At 42.4% G+C, this 15,539-nt stretch overlaps 1 protein-coding gene across 1 annotated transcript in view; it reads left to right on the forward strand.

Moving 5' to 3' along the window:
- The window catches only part of ipo11 (importin 11), a 252,986-nt gene extending 239,498 nt beyond the window's left edge, over window positions 1–13,488 (forward strand). Inside the window, exon 29 of the mRNA XM_014171158.2 lies at window positions 11,449–13,488. Within this exon, the coding sequence (XP_014026633.1) occupies window positions 11,449–11,613 (165 nt within the window). The 3' untranslated portion in view covers window positions 11,614–13,488. The remainder of the gene's footprint in view (window positions 1–11,448) is intronic.
- The last annotated feature ends 2,051 nt before the right edge of the window (window positions 13,489–15,539 follow it).

A 15,539-nucleotide genomic window follows, 5' to 3' on the forward strand; every position in this document is an offset into this window, starting at 1 on the left:
AATGAGATATAGTCATTGATTTGGGAAGAATGCACGTATAAATGCCTCACGAACGTAGTTCAACTATCGTACCCCATCAGAACCCAAAATTGAAGAGGGAAAAAAATGGCCAATATTTCTAAACATTGTAAATGTAAACAAACATTGGATAGCCTCAAAACATGCTTAGAACTATACTTTTGATATCTTGGATTGTCCTTGCATCCATACAGTAGCTCTGGCTTTTGAATTTGAGTGGTTACATTTCTCCAGGCCCATCCCTCAGCATTTTACCAATAGAGGCGGGGACATCACTTCATTGTTTCAACTAAGGATTGTCCCTTTTAATGTTGGGTTATTGACCTGGTCTAGATGGGACCGTTAGACATTCCCTCTGTATCGATCAGAGGGCAACAGCGTTTTACCTCTAAAAACACACACATACACACTCCAATTACTTTTCCCCCAAGGTAAATGTGTCCTGTCAACTTTTTAAGCACTCTCATATAGTCTTAATGACTGCCTTATTAAAGATGACAGTAAAAATTGGGTATCAATGGGAGTAATTTAAAAGTGCTGAGTAATGTTGTCATTGGGACAAGAGAGGCAGACTTTAATTGGGCTAAGTGTAGTGTAGTGTGAAGAGAGACTTAAAGGCCATTTCCATTAGACCACAGACTTTTGTGTTTCCATGGCTTGGCTCCAGTGACTCACTGTGAACTTAGGTCAAGTGCAGGGCTGAAACACCAGTCTGCACACATTGCAGCTCTCCAGGACTAGAGTGTCAATGTGAAAAGACTGGCCCTTAGCTCTATGGTAATGGAGCCAGCTGATAGGCTTAGTTGAATTGGTGTAATACTTTTCCAATATTTTCAGATGTGTAATATGACCTGAGAGGCCCAGTCCAGAATAGAGCAGGACCAGTGTGGTTGTGTTGAGGAATGGCTGGATCTCCAATCAGGGAGGATTGTCTACAGTACAGCACAAATTAGTTTATGCAAGACAACAGCATCCACTAAAAGCAGCGCTCGTTACCGGGCAGAGAAGACGGCAACATGCACAGGGGAGCTGGGCTCTCCATCTGTGTTTGGTAAAACTCGTTCAAACTGGTGTTTTGAGGTAGGCAGTTGATGTTGTTTCTCATTATTCAGTACAGATGCGTATGTGTGCATCTTTTCAAGGTTTCGCACCACACTCCGCAAGAATGCTAAAGTGTGTGTGCGCTTGCGTGTTCTCGTGTAGACCGCTAAAGAATACCTGCCTCTGTATTTTCTTTCTCCGTTTTCTCTATTCCTCTTCTGTCCTCCCTCCTTTTCTTCCTCTTCTTCTAATATGTTTAACACATGCCTCATACGCTGAGTGTACAAAACATTAGGAACACCTTCCTAATATTGAGTTGCACCCCCTTTTGCCCTGAGAAACAGCCTCAATTCGTCGGGGCATGAACTCTACACAGTGTCGAAAGCGTTCCACAGGGATGCTGGCCCATGTTGACTCCAATGCTTCCCACAGTTGTCAAGTTGGCTGGATGTCCTTTGGGGGGTGAATCATTCTTGATAAACACGAGTAACTGTTGAGCGTGAAAAACAAGCAGTGTTGCAGTTCTTGACACACTCAAACCGGTGTGCCTGGAACCTACTACCATACTCCCTTCAAAGGCACTTAAATATTTTGTCCTGCCCATTCACCCTCTGAAATGTACACATACACAATCCATGTCTCAATTATCTCAAGGCTTAAAAATCCTTAACAAGGGACATCAATAAGGGAGCATAGCTTTCACCTGAATTTACCTAGTCGTTCTGTCATGGAAAGAGTAGGTGTTCTAAATGTTTGGTACACTCAGTGTATATCATCTGTTTGTTACTTTCTGTATAAAGCCTGGGGGACAAAGGGAACCGGGAGGAGGTGAAGTTAAAGCCGTTTACTGAAGACCGCCATTGTACAATCATAAGCATGTGAAGTGTGCACATAATGTGAGTGTGGGTGCAGGCTCATGTATACTACCAGTGTGTAAAGAGGTTGAGAATGACGTGTGTGTCTGTGTGGGAGGAGATTGAGAATGATGTGTGTGCTTGCATGGAGATGAACGGGGTCAGAGGTGCAGTTGAAAACCCATGTTTCTCTTTTTAAGAGAACATAAAACGGTCTGACATGAGAGGCGATGAAATTAAATTACACTCCATAATCCATTTGGTTATGAGTAACAAGTATATGAACCGTTGTTCCTCTCCACACACACTAGGTATGGATAGAATGGGTTCAGAGGTCATGGGGATTAGTTAGCTCCGTATTAGGGTCAGGGGCGGAAATCCCGGGGGGACGGGGGGGACACGACCCCCCCATCCTGGGAAAAATATGATTTGTCCCCCCCAATATATCACTGAAACATAACTATGTAATTTAAATAATATTAATAATACGCAATGAAAGCAATTGTGCTGATTATAGACACTTAATAGCGCGTTTTTAAGTTTCAAAAGATTGCGACCCCCCCCGCCCTTTGCCTCACAATGGTTTGATCCACTGCCAGTTCCTTAGCTTGCTACGTAACTGCCGTGAGGTTCATCCAGTCAATCGCGCACACACACACTAGCTGAATATGCAGAGCTAGCGCACAAATATTAACTATTAAGCTAGCTAGTACCTATTCCATTTATGTGGCGTCGTCAAATATGGAATCAGCATGCAGATGATGTAAGTTAGTGCTTCAAAGTCCCCGTGATAAGGTTAGCGATAAACTGAACAGAACTACACTCTCTTCTACCATTGTCTTAAATATATTTAATGGTCTCGTTGCAAAAGCTAAATTGTCGCAAGGGAACTTTTATTTATTTTATTTCACCTTTATTTAACCCGGGTAGCAAAGATTATAGCAAACACCACTGAAACTGAATTGGTGCTCGCTAGCTTTGCAAATTCAGCTATTGTTGGAAGCCAGCCAATATGAAACGAACTATTAAAATTACAAAAGGTTGCAGCATATGTTGTGTAAATGGTGAACTCATACACCTGTCAACTCTTGTCATTTTAATCCGTTTCACATTTGCTAGCTACCTTTTAGATCGAAGCCCATATAGAATGATTGAAGATGATAGAAGCCCATCTCCTACTGTAAATAACCTACACACAGGTAGAAAAATGGCAGAAAAATAAAAGACGGACATCAGAGTATTTTTCAGTACACCAAAACGCATAGTAAGAACCCTAGTAGCCTAATATCTCAGACTAGTTGATAAAATGTTCATAAGAAAGAAATGAAATTCTAATGGAAATGTTTCACAATGATGTCATTAGGCAGAGCAGGCAACAGATGGCACACAGACAGCAGAGTTGGGGACAGATATGCAGGGACAGACTGGCAGAGACAGGGAGTCTCAGGTAAGTTTGTTGAGTCTTTGTTTGGCAACATTATGAAAGGTTCTCAATTTTTTTGACTTGTAAAATAGGAACATAATTGGAAAATGCCATGGATACCCCCACTCTCAACTTAAACTGGTGACTGAACTAAGATTTGTTAAAGGCAATGGTATTGCTGTTGTGATTAGTTGTGTAGTTTTGGGTACCGGTAGTTAGGAGTACAACACCTTGTTTCTTTGGTTCCTCAATATACATTTACCATATTACAATGTAGGCTATGTGTTACAGCACTACTTTTGGTGTCCCCCTCAGGAATTGCTCTTGAGAAAATTTCATGTAATTGTCCCCTCCAAAGTGGATATCAGATTTTCGCCCCTGATTAGGGTTTAATATTTTCCCGAAAATCTACTACTTTTTCCTTACCGAGAGATTTGCAAGCCTTTCCTGGACATCCCGGTATTCTCGTTAAAACTGGAAATGCTATTTAAAATAATACCAGCGGGGGGAAAAATCTGACACGATTATACCACTTTAAATGGAGAATATGCACAATAATCGAACGGTATCTTGATGTAGGCAATTTGTTGCAATTTAATTAACTTTTAAGTTCTCCTGAAAGTTCTCCACCTTATTTAATTGATGTAGCCTAGTTCTATGGTAGGCCTATGAAGCACTGTTGGCCGACAAGTAAAATATGAGGTTATTACAGCCTAGAAAATGACATTTGTTTTAGCCTACCTTTTGACTGAAATATGTCAGACAGCTTTGTTAGTCCTTTTCTATCCTCTTCCACCTGGTTATCAGGGGAATTAGGGAAGGTTTTTTTTACTTAGTGATAACCCACTTATTGTGGTGACTTTGTCACAGGGAACATATCCGATTCTTCGTTAAACAAACAAATAAGCAAGTAGCGGAGATTCAGCACGATGGATAGCGAAGCGGTTGATCAATTAAGATCATGGAACAATGTTGCAAATGTCTATTCCAGTGTATCAATTGTTTGGTTAATTAACAGGTGAGTAGCACGTGTTGAGCCTCTGCCAGTGCCACACAGCTAGTTTGGAGATGTGTCACCGAGCAGGGCTCGACATTAACGCTTGCCCGGGACAAGTAAAAAAAAAAAAATGTGTTGGACAAGCGGATTATAGTTTAGTTGTATGAATGGACAAGTTTTTTTTTCCTTTTTTCAAGTCTCGCAAACAGAATCAAACAATTAGGCTATTCCGATCAAAGTGTCCTCCGGATGCGATGTTTTGCTCACTGTCCTCCCAATCTCTGCGGAGCGCATCGGAGTATAATTATTGTAGGCCTGCATTGACAGACACGAGCTGTCTTTCAATCATGCAGTCGCCAGATGCGTTTTTTAAAATCAAAGCGAGCCTATCCGCATTTGCGCATTTGTTGATGATAATTGCTATTGAGTTATTTCCCCAGTTATAGCAATGAAAATCCTGGAAAAGTCATGGTGTGTGCATCACCTGTGTATGTGTCAGTGGTTCGTTGCCAGAGGAGGGAGGGGGGGAGCAAGAGATGGAGGAAGAAATAATGATGTACAACAGAATAACTAGATAGCCAATTCAAAACATATTGTGTAGTGTGGCTGTTTATCTCGCTAGGTAACAATTTACCTATTAGCGTGCATTTATGTAATTGTCATGTCTGATGTCCGTGAAACCAATTCTGCATACGCTGGTTGTAAAACTGTCTCTCAAGCACTCAAAATTGGCTAGGATTCTCCTCTATTCACTACCGGCCATGTAATTCCGACAAAGCTGACTGGTGTATTTGAGCAGGGCTGTATCAAAAGCCTGCACAACCAGTAGCTCTCCAGATGGAGGCTTGATGGACCACATGTGTTTTATACAGTGCATTATTTTACTTTGGGTGTTAAGTGCCTTGCTCAAAGCCACAACGGCAAGAGATATCATACATGGGATCAGAGACCAGCAGTCTTTCATTGTCAATACCAGTGATGATAATGAAGGTTATTTTGTGAAGTAGTTCCTTGCATCACACAACACAATTTTCGTTCACCTTTTTGGCCCATATTGTGTTACAGACCATTTTATTTTGTGACTTGAGCTTTTAGACAACTAAAAAAATAAGTCCTCGGAGAGTTGATATGTCCGATTACTGCATCTATTCGCACATACCTATTTTGTATTTTTGCATTAGTACGTCATAGAAATTGTATTTTATTGGTCCATGGTACCCATCATTTTTTTTCTCTCTCTGGAAATGGGAAGGAGCTTGGTCAGGAAATCGCAAGACACCAGTTACAAGTATTAAATCACAGTACAGATGATGTTACCCAGGAAGCTGTGCATCCACCCCCAGACAGGGATTTGGGAGTTATTACACAGGTTTGTTTCTCAAGTAATTTCTAGCAGGCGCCACCATAAACCTGCAAACAAAACTGGAGCAAAAATAATTGCATGTAAGTTGTCTTGTTTTTCTCTATATAACTATATACAGAATCAACAGCAGATAGCACCTGCAGAGAGCGTAGGTAACAGGAATACAGTGGGGGGGGGGAGTATTTGATCCCCTGCTGATTTTGTATGTTTGCCCACTGACAAAGAAAGGATCGGTCTATAATTTTAATGGTAGGTTTATTTGAACAGTGAGAGACAGAATAACAACAACAAAAAATCCAGAAAACCGCATGTCAGAAATGTTATAAATTGATTTGCATTTTAATGAGGGAAATAAATATTTGACCCCCTCTCAATCAGAAAGATTTCTGGCTCCCAGGTGTCTTTTATACAGGTAACGAGCTGAGATTAGGAGCACACTCTTAAAGGGAGTGCTCCTAACCGCAGCTTGTTACCTGTAAAAAAGGCTGGAATGGGCTACAAGACCATCGCCAAGCAGCTTGGTGAGAAGGTGACAACATTTGGTGCGATTATTCGCAAATGGAAGAAACACAAAAGAACTGTCAATCTCCCTCGGCCTGGGGCTCCATGCAAGATCTCACCTCGTGGAGTTGCAATGATCATGAGAACGGTGAGGAATCAGCCCAGAACTACACGGGAGGATCTTGTCAATGATCTCAAGGCAGCTGGGACCATAGTCACCAAGAAAACAATTGGTAACACACTACGCCGTGAAGGACTGAAATCCTGCTGCGCCCGCAAGGTCCCCCTGCTCAAGAATACATATACATGCCCGTCTGAAGTTTGCCAATGAACATCTGAATGACTCAGAGGACAACTGGTAAAAGTGTTGTGGTCAGATGAGACCAAAATGGAGCTCTTTGACATCAACTCAACTCGCCGTGTTTGGAGGAGGAGGAATGCTGCCTATGACCCCAAGAACACCATCTCCACCGTCAAACATGGAGGTGGAAACATTATGCTTTGGGGGTGTTTCTCTGCTAAGGGGACAGGACAACTTCACCGCATCAAAGGGACGATGGACGGGGCCATGTACCGTCAAATCTTGGGTGAGAACCTCCTTCCCTCAGCCAGGGCATTGAAAATGGGTCGTGGATGGGTATTCCAGCATGACAATGACCCAAAACACACGGCCAAGGCAACAAAGGAGTGGCTCAAGAAGAAGCACATTATGGTCCTGGAGTGGCCTAGCCAGTCTCCAGACCTTAATCCCATAGAAAATCTGTGGACGGAGCTGAAGGTTCCAGTTGCCAAATGTCAGCCTCGAAACCATAATGACTTGGAGAAGATCTGCAAAGAGGAGTGGGACAAAATCCCTCCTGAGATGTGCGCAAACCTGGTGGCCAACTACAAGAAACGTCTGACCTCTGTGATTGCCAACAAGGGTTTTGCCACCAAGTACTAAGTCATGTTTTGCAGAGGGGTCAAATACTTACTTCCCTCATTAAAATGCAAATCATTTTATAACATTTTTTGACATGCGTTTTTCTGGATTTTTTTGTTGTTATTCTGTCTCTCACTGTTCAAATAAACCTACTATTAAAATTATAGACTGATAATTTCTTTAAGTTGGCAAACGTACAAAATCAGCAGGGGATCAAATACTTTCCCCCACCACTGTAGATATTTAGGTTACTTTCCAAATGACACCCCAATCCTTATAGTGCACTACTCTGGTCAAAAGTAGTGAATAGAGTGCCAGTTGGCAATCAGCCTTCGACACAATTGCCCTCCGCCCACCAGGCCTCTACCAGCTACAGGACCTTTCCTCTTCCCCCTCTTTTGTCCTCTCTCCTCTCCCCTTTCTCGCTGATAAAACAGATCTGTACCCATCAGGCTTCTGCCAGTAACCTCTCCTCTTCCCTCTTTTTTCCCTTACATGAGTCTCCCTTCATCTCTCTTTTCCTCTCATCTCTCCCCTGCCTCTCCCCTCTTCTCACTAGGCTACTACCACTCAACAACCCACAGCCAGCATTTTTCCCTTTCCCTACATTCCATCTCTTTCCCTGATCTCTCCCTTCATCTCTCCCTTCCACTCATCTCTCTTCTACATCCTTCCTCTCCCGCTCTTCCTGACTGAACAGTGGCGTATCCACCGGTTAATGCTTCTCTGACAGCAGCTTTCTCCTCACCTCTTCACTCTCTTTTCCCTTACACTCATTCTCTTCTTCTCACCCTCCTCTATCTTATTCTCTCTGTCTAAACAATCCTGTGCTCCTTAGGCTCCTGCCTATCTGTCAACCATTCTCTTCTCTCCGCTTACCTCTTTTCTCCCCTTACCATCATTTCTCCTTTCTTCTTATCCCCCCCCCTCTTCTCTCCTTTACCTTCCTCTGTCATACCCCTTTCTCTTCTCCCTGACTGAACAGTTGTGTTCCCACAGGGTAGTGGGCGAGTTTCCAGGCGTTGATTTAAAGTGTCCAGGCATTTATTTTTGTAACTTTTTTTTACTACACTGTATTCAAAATATTATGCAGCTGGCTCTATGGCTGGTTCTGGAGCTGAATTTGTCATAAGCATTGATTTAGGGAAAACTTCGCCTCAGATGGAAACCGCTTGCCTATCTTTTGCCATTAAGTTTTGATATCTTCCATAAATTGCAGCCTGGAATACACCATAGAAACAGTTAGAAGAATAAGATGAAGCTCTGGTAATATAGATAACTATTGAAAGATGGCTGATATGTGCTTTTCTGCGTTGTAATGGACACTGTGCAACCTTTGGTAGGTAGGCTGCTGGCAGGCTTTGATGTGATGTACAGCAAAGCCAAGTCAGACCGTGCTCATGGTTCTCACAAGTGAAATTATAGGCTACAATGGCATTGCTCATGATCATGCATGCCGCAAATTACGTAAGTTCCTTGAATTTTCGTTCGCGGGTGCCTTTTAATTTTTTGGGTAGACACTTGTGGTTTCCAGCATTGGCGAGTGTAATGAAGCAAAACTTTATTGGTCAAAACCATTCATCTCTTGGTGCGACAGTGAGAGCGGGTTTGCAAAATTATATATCACGCAATTATACTATTTATTAAATTGTCATTTGTTTTATACAGACTATCTCAAAAATAAGTGAAAATGTACAAATTATCTAACGGATTATGATACTTAAATAAAAAAAAATTAAAACCAGTGGAGGTGCAAAAACAAGTTTGCACCCCCTATTTTAATTAGCTCTATGGTTCAGGTGACCGTGTGGACACGCTGTTTGGCACATCTCAGTCCCAAAAAGGAATAACTTTGCAGTGGTTTCTGATTAATTAACAATCCCATGCTGGTGTTTGGTAACATTCAATTAAAAACCAGCCCTGAGAAGAATTTATGTAATGTCATAGGAAGTTCAAATCAAATTTAATTTCTCACATGTGCCGAATACAACAGGTGTAGACCTTACCGTGAAATGCTTACAGGGCCGTACACACTACCCTCTGTAGCGCCATACGGTGGGATGCCGAGCATTTTCCATACCAGGCGTTGATGCAACCGGTCAGGATGCTCTCCATGGTGCAGCTGTATAACCTTTTGAGGATCTGGGGACCCATGCCAAATATTTTCAGTCTCCTGAGTGGGAAAAGGTGTTGTCGTGCCCTCTTCACAACTTTCTTGGTGTGTTTGGACCATGATAGTTAGTTGGTGATGTGGACACCAAGGAACTTGGTAGGGAGGAGGTCAGAGACCTGGCCGTGTGGTGCCAGGATAACAACCTCTCCCTCAACGTGATCAAGACAAAGGAGATGATTGTGGACTACAGGAAAAGGAGGGCCGAACACGCCCCCAGTCACATCGGCGGGGCTGTAGTGGAGCAGGTTGAGAGCTTCAAGTTCCTTGGTGTCCACATCACTAACGAACTATCATGGTCCAAGCACACTAAGACAGTTGTGAAGAGGGCATGATAAAGCCTATTCCCCCTCAGCAGACTGAAAAGATTTGGCATGGGTCTTCAGATCCTCAAAAAGTTCTACAGCTACACCATCAAGAGCATACTGACTGGTTGCATCACTGCCTGGTGTGGCAACTGCTCGGCCTCCAACCGCAAGACACTACAGTGGGTAGTACGTATGGCCCAGTACAACACTGGGGCTAAGCTTCCTGCCATCCAGGACCTCTATACCAGGCAGTGTCAAAGAAATTGTCAGACTCCAGCCACCCTAGTTATAGACTGTTCTCTGCTAATGCACAGCAAGTGGTACCGGAGCGCCAAAAGGCTTGTATGCTGCTGCTACTGCCTGTAACAATGCAGTTCACAGGAATAACTGACAGGTCGCTTTCGCTTTGTTTGTTTTGGTAAAGGCAGCCGCATTCAATGTATGCTGTATGAGAGTGCTTTTAACTCTCTCTCGATACCAGTAGCTCAATATTTCTTCCATGGTAAAAATTCAAACACAAAACAGACAACTCTTTGGTCCTTTAAAATATTGTGTGTTTAAAATATTGCGTGCATAAGCCTGGAAAATAAATAAATGTGACTCTGGATAACAACATAATGATGTTTGTTTCCAACATTAGGGCTGTTTTCCTAAAGAAGCTAAATCAGTTTTGTTTCCTTACCATGATACTAACGAGTATCGCGATACTGGTATCGTCCCGGCCTTACTCTCTCTGCTCTCATATGTTCTTAGAAACCCAGTGTTGAACAGTTACAGTAGTCCGTTTCTCTCTCCAGAGGATCGCAATACCCCTGTGTTTGTTTGATTATTTTGGCGCCGTGTCAGGTTTTATACCTCAGCCGGTGGACACAGCAGGGGGTCGTATAGTTCCCCCAAATCCTAATCCCCTAATCTGTGGTCTTTTCTCTTTTTTTACATTACTCTGAAGCCCCATGGCTTTCTCTCTCTCCGCCCCTTGCTCTTTAGCTGGCACTCTATCTCTCTGTCCCTCTCCTTTTTTCTCTTCATCATATGTTCTCTCTGTTGTGCCTAGTATGCTGCGCAAACACACATCTGTGTTTTAGTGCTTTTCTATTCCTGCGCAGTGTGGAACCACACTCAATATGCACCTGCATGTGTAAGCTTCCATAATTGGCTACGGTTTCACTCAACCACGACACACACACCAGAAACATATTTTTAATTACACGTCCCTTGCTCATAATTTCACTTCACTACATGCGTGATATATAGATCGTGATTTACCTCAGCATTGCTTTTCACTGTCCCTTCTGGGAAATCATTGAGTGTGAACCCTAACACACGTGTCACATTAGGGCACTGATTAGGATTGTAACGTTGATGACATTCTCTCCATTAAGTCCATGCTCAACCCTGGTGGTTTGATTACACAGTAATGACAGGGAATTACCATACAGAGTATACCTTCACTGATTGGCTTAGGAGTCAAGAATGTCATTACCTGCCTCTCAGAAGAAGCTCACAGTGGCATTTCTCTCTGGCTCAGTTTCCCCTGTAGACTAATTAGTGTGATTATCTGATGAAGCACACTCCCACAACTATTTCTCATCTGCAACCAGGTTAGGACACAAACACACACTCACTCCCTGTTCGCTCTCTTGTAGCTAGTCTTCGATCACACAGTGCACAGTACGTGTTGCTGCATTCTCTATTTGTGTTACGTGTCTTGCTGACTTCCTACATTTCTCTATACCTCCTACAGCTAGAGGAGTGTCCAGCTAGATGTATGACCTTACAGCAGTAGATCTATGAGAATCTGTCTTAGGCGTCCTGCTAACTGCCTCTCTCTCTCTCTGTGTGTTCCTATAGTTGGCCCTGGAGGATCCGGTGCACAGTGTCTCCTTACAGCAGTATGTGTATGAGAAGCTGAAGGCCCAGCAGGCTCTGATGGGGGACCAGGGCTTCGGGGCTCTGATGGAGACGGTGGACACAGAGATCGTCAGGCAGCTCCAGGAGTTCCTACAGGGCCTCTGAGATGGAGAGAGGAGAGCATCTAACTATCTCTACCCTTTCCCTCCTGTACCCTCAATGTATCCATCTCCAGACCTATACTATCCATCTCTCCTGATAGGCCTTTGAGCATAGGAGAGAAAAAACCTCAACCTCTGCCCCCTACTAACCATCTCCGCTGTACCTTATCCGTAGCCTACCTTTCCTCTCCTCGACCCCCTATTGGGCACAGAAGAGAGAAAGGACTGCAACATGTACCTCTACTACCCATGTCTACTTTTACTATCATAACCCATAATTCGCTTGTCCTTTACCCACAACCCCCCTCTTCTCTACCAAACCCTACCCTATCTACAGCCTACCTAGAACCTTCCTTTACCCACAAACCACTTTTCTTTTTTCCTTTTTTAACACACAAACTTGAATAGAGCTTCCATTCTAACAGTTATTCTGCTTCTCTAGTTTTAACATGGGGTAAATACTTAGGAGGGATGTTAAGAGACGGGGGATTGAGGGAATATAACAATACGACGCAAAGACAACCTTCTGAAGAGGCAGGAGCCTTGGAGTTTTATTTTTGTTTACTGGGAAAGCGTGTGTGGCGTGATGGGAATATGGCTTCACTGACCGAAAGACCCAAACAGTGTTTACAGATCTATTCTTAAAGGCGAATAGCGAGCAAAAGTGTACTTTGTATGTATGTATCTATGTAAAGTATGGATGACTCTGCATGAAGATATTTAACTTTTTAGTTTAGTTAGTTTATTTCTCTTCATGGTTCTTTGTTCTGTATTGTTTCTCACACCCTGAGATCATCAAGTTGACAGGACTATTGAGAGATGCAGACACTGTTTTTGGGGCGTGTATATTTTCATATCATCGGACTATGAATTCCATTAATCGACTGCGAGATTAAAGCGATTTTTAACAAGTGATTTGTAAAAGTGTTGAACCACATTTCTATATGAATGCTGCTGCTATTTTACGGTGTGTCACAAGGTGTGTCAAAGCACACTTTCTTCCCTCCGTTTGTTTTATTTTCTTCCTGAAATGTCATGGTTGTGGCATGACGGTAGAAGAACTCGGGACATTGAAGCAGGATGGAAGTTATTCTTAGGCACAAATCTAGGATCAGCTAACCCCACACTAATCCTACCCACCCATTAGGGGTGGAAAAGCAAAACTGACCTCTGATCAGCATCTTGGGGCAACTTGATCCTACTCCCTGTTGTGTATGAAATGCCATATAATCATATTGAGGACATACATAACTAAAGCATGATTTGAGTGATGTTTTGGACAGAAACAGTTTTTCCCATTGATGACAGTGGACTAGAGAATCGGTTGCACTTCATTTAACGGTACAGAAATGTCCAGGTTTTGACATAAACATTGTAATTATACAATAAGCTAGGAATTACTTTTCTTTGATATTCATTCAAACAAGCACCACTACCACTTGGTACTAGCCAGGTGCAAATTGTGTTGAATTATTTGAAATAAGTACCAGAAAGTAGCCATTGTTACCACATAATAATCCTAGTAAATACAGTGGAAACTGGACTGGAAAATAAAGTGTTATCCAATTCTCTTCCCCTAGTTCCATAGACACTGTGATTGAGTTCAGTAGCAGTCAAGCAAAACAAAGGCCTTATGCTTTCAGCCTTACCTTAACTCAAATATCCTTTCTCATTCTTTCCAATATTGCTTTTTTTAAAATATATATATATATTAGCTGATTCCTGTACTGGTTTTAGAATGATGGGAGCAATGGTGACATTGAACAACACAACAGCAGTAGAAAATATGTCTTTAGCTTGTTTTCAGTCAACAAATTCTAATAGAAAGACCTTGTTCTTTTTGTCAACAGCTTCAATAAAATGCAGTACATGGCTGAAATGTTTACGTACTTATTTTTCGATTAACCTTCATGCTCCTCTTTTGAATGTTTTACCACAGAAACCCCCGCAGGCCTGTTAAGTCTTTTTGAAATGAGTGTTTTCCTTCAGATCATGTAATGTACGTTCAGAGTTCTCTTCGGCCACGACCCAAACCTTATAAGGCCCTCTGACTTTGAAGCACCTGATATCCCAGTCTTTCCCATCGGAGATTTGCAGTTGGATTAGACACACCATTCGGAAACGGTCCACCAACATCACTCGCCAGTCCCTGAAATAGAAGTCCCAGGGGAAAAGACGGTGGCCCAGACACATTTGGAGGAGAGGCATCCATGCAGAAATGACTGAGACCGTCCTCAACTGGTGTAACTTGAAAATCTTGCCCCGAACTGAGTGAGATGGAGTGGAGGACGTTTTAAGTCAACTATGAATTTACCTGTTGCTCTCACACTTTAGTTTAATAGTTTTTACATGAAATGAACATACTTCCCTGTGCTTCGTGGTAATCTCATGGCACCGCTATGCATTTACCTCCCGTATTACTAGTCCTAATACCACAGTCACCCGTTATCCCAGACAGTGCCAATAGTTTCATAGCAGCATATGGGCTAAATGGCTCTCCCAGTATTTCTCATTATAGATGCACCAGTAGGCCCCAGATAAGATGGCTGCAGGTACTGAACAGTGTATGTGGTTAATGATCTTGGGAAACCATGAATGGGGAGGATTAACTGTAAATCTTAACTTCCTTAGAACTGGATCAGGCCTACTGTGGGAATTAGCTGAATGGCTGTGGGTGCCTATCCCTCTCCCATCTACAGCTGTACTGTAATAGGATCAGCCTCCGCCTGCTACGCTTTTAATCAATGTATGGAGGTTTACTGGCATTCACTTCACACAGCTTGCCTGCTGCTGAATGGTGAGGTGGTCCTGCATTCATCTCCATAAGCACCGCTGGTTTATCACACACTCATTATTATAGTGTAGCTGCTGCAGTAGTCTGACAGTGTTTCCTATTTACCATATCCCTATTGAGTCGCCAATGTATGTAACACTTGCCATTTTATGAACTGGAGCTGGATATTTATCTCAGGAACAATGCTGCATGTCACTTTAACAGATATCAGCTTCATGGTGTATTTGAGTAACTACAGTGCCTCCAGAAAGTATTCATATTTAATATTGTGTTACAGCCGGAATTCAAAATTGATTCAATTGTTGTTTTTACCCATCTACACACAAAACACCATAATGATAAAGTGAAAACATGTTATGAGTCCATACTTTGTAGACACCTTTGGCAGCGATTACAGTTGTAGTCTTTCTGGGTATGTCTCTAAGAGCTTTCCACACCTGGATTGTGCAACAGTTGCCCATGTATTCCTTTCAAAATTCTTCAGGCTCTGTCAAATTGGTTAATAATTGCTTAGCCAACCATTTTCAGGTCTTGCCATAGATTTAAGTCAAAACTGTAACTCGGCCACTCAGGAACATTCACTGTCTTCTTGGTAAGCAACTCCCGTGTAGATTTGGCCATGTGTTTTAGGTTATTGCCATGCTAAAAGGTTAATTCATTTCCCAGTGTCTGGTGGAAAGCAGACTGAACCAGGTTTTCCTCTAGGATTTTGCCTGTGCTTAGCGCCATTTATTTTTTTATCCTGAAAACCTCCCCAGTCCTTAACGATTACACCCATACCCATAACATGATGCAGCCACCACTATGCTTGAAAATATGGAGAGTGGTACTCCGTAATGTATTGGATTTGCCCCAAACATAAGTTTGTATTCAGGACAAAAATGTAATTGCTTTGCCAAATTCTTTGCAGTATTACTTTACTGCCTTGTTGCAAACAGGATGCATGTTTTGGAATATTTTTGTTCTGTACAGGCTTCCTTCTTTTCACTCTGTCAATTAGGTTAGTATTGTGGAATAACTACAATGTTGTTGATCCATCCTCATTTTTCTATCACAGCCATTAAACTCTGTAACTGATTTAAAGTCACCATTGGCCTCTTGGCGAAATCCCTGATCAGTTTCCTTCCTCTCCGGCA

This window comes from Salmo salar, chromosome ssa24 (assembly GCF_905237065.1).
Source record: "Salmo salar chromosome ssa24, Ssal_v3.1, whole genome shotgun sequence".
In the NCBI taxonomy this organism is placed as follows: Eukaryota; Metazoa; Chordata; class Actinopteri; order Salmoniformes; family Salmonidae; genus Salmo; species Salmo salar.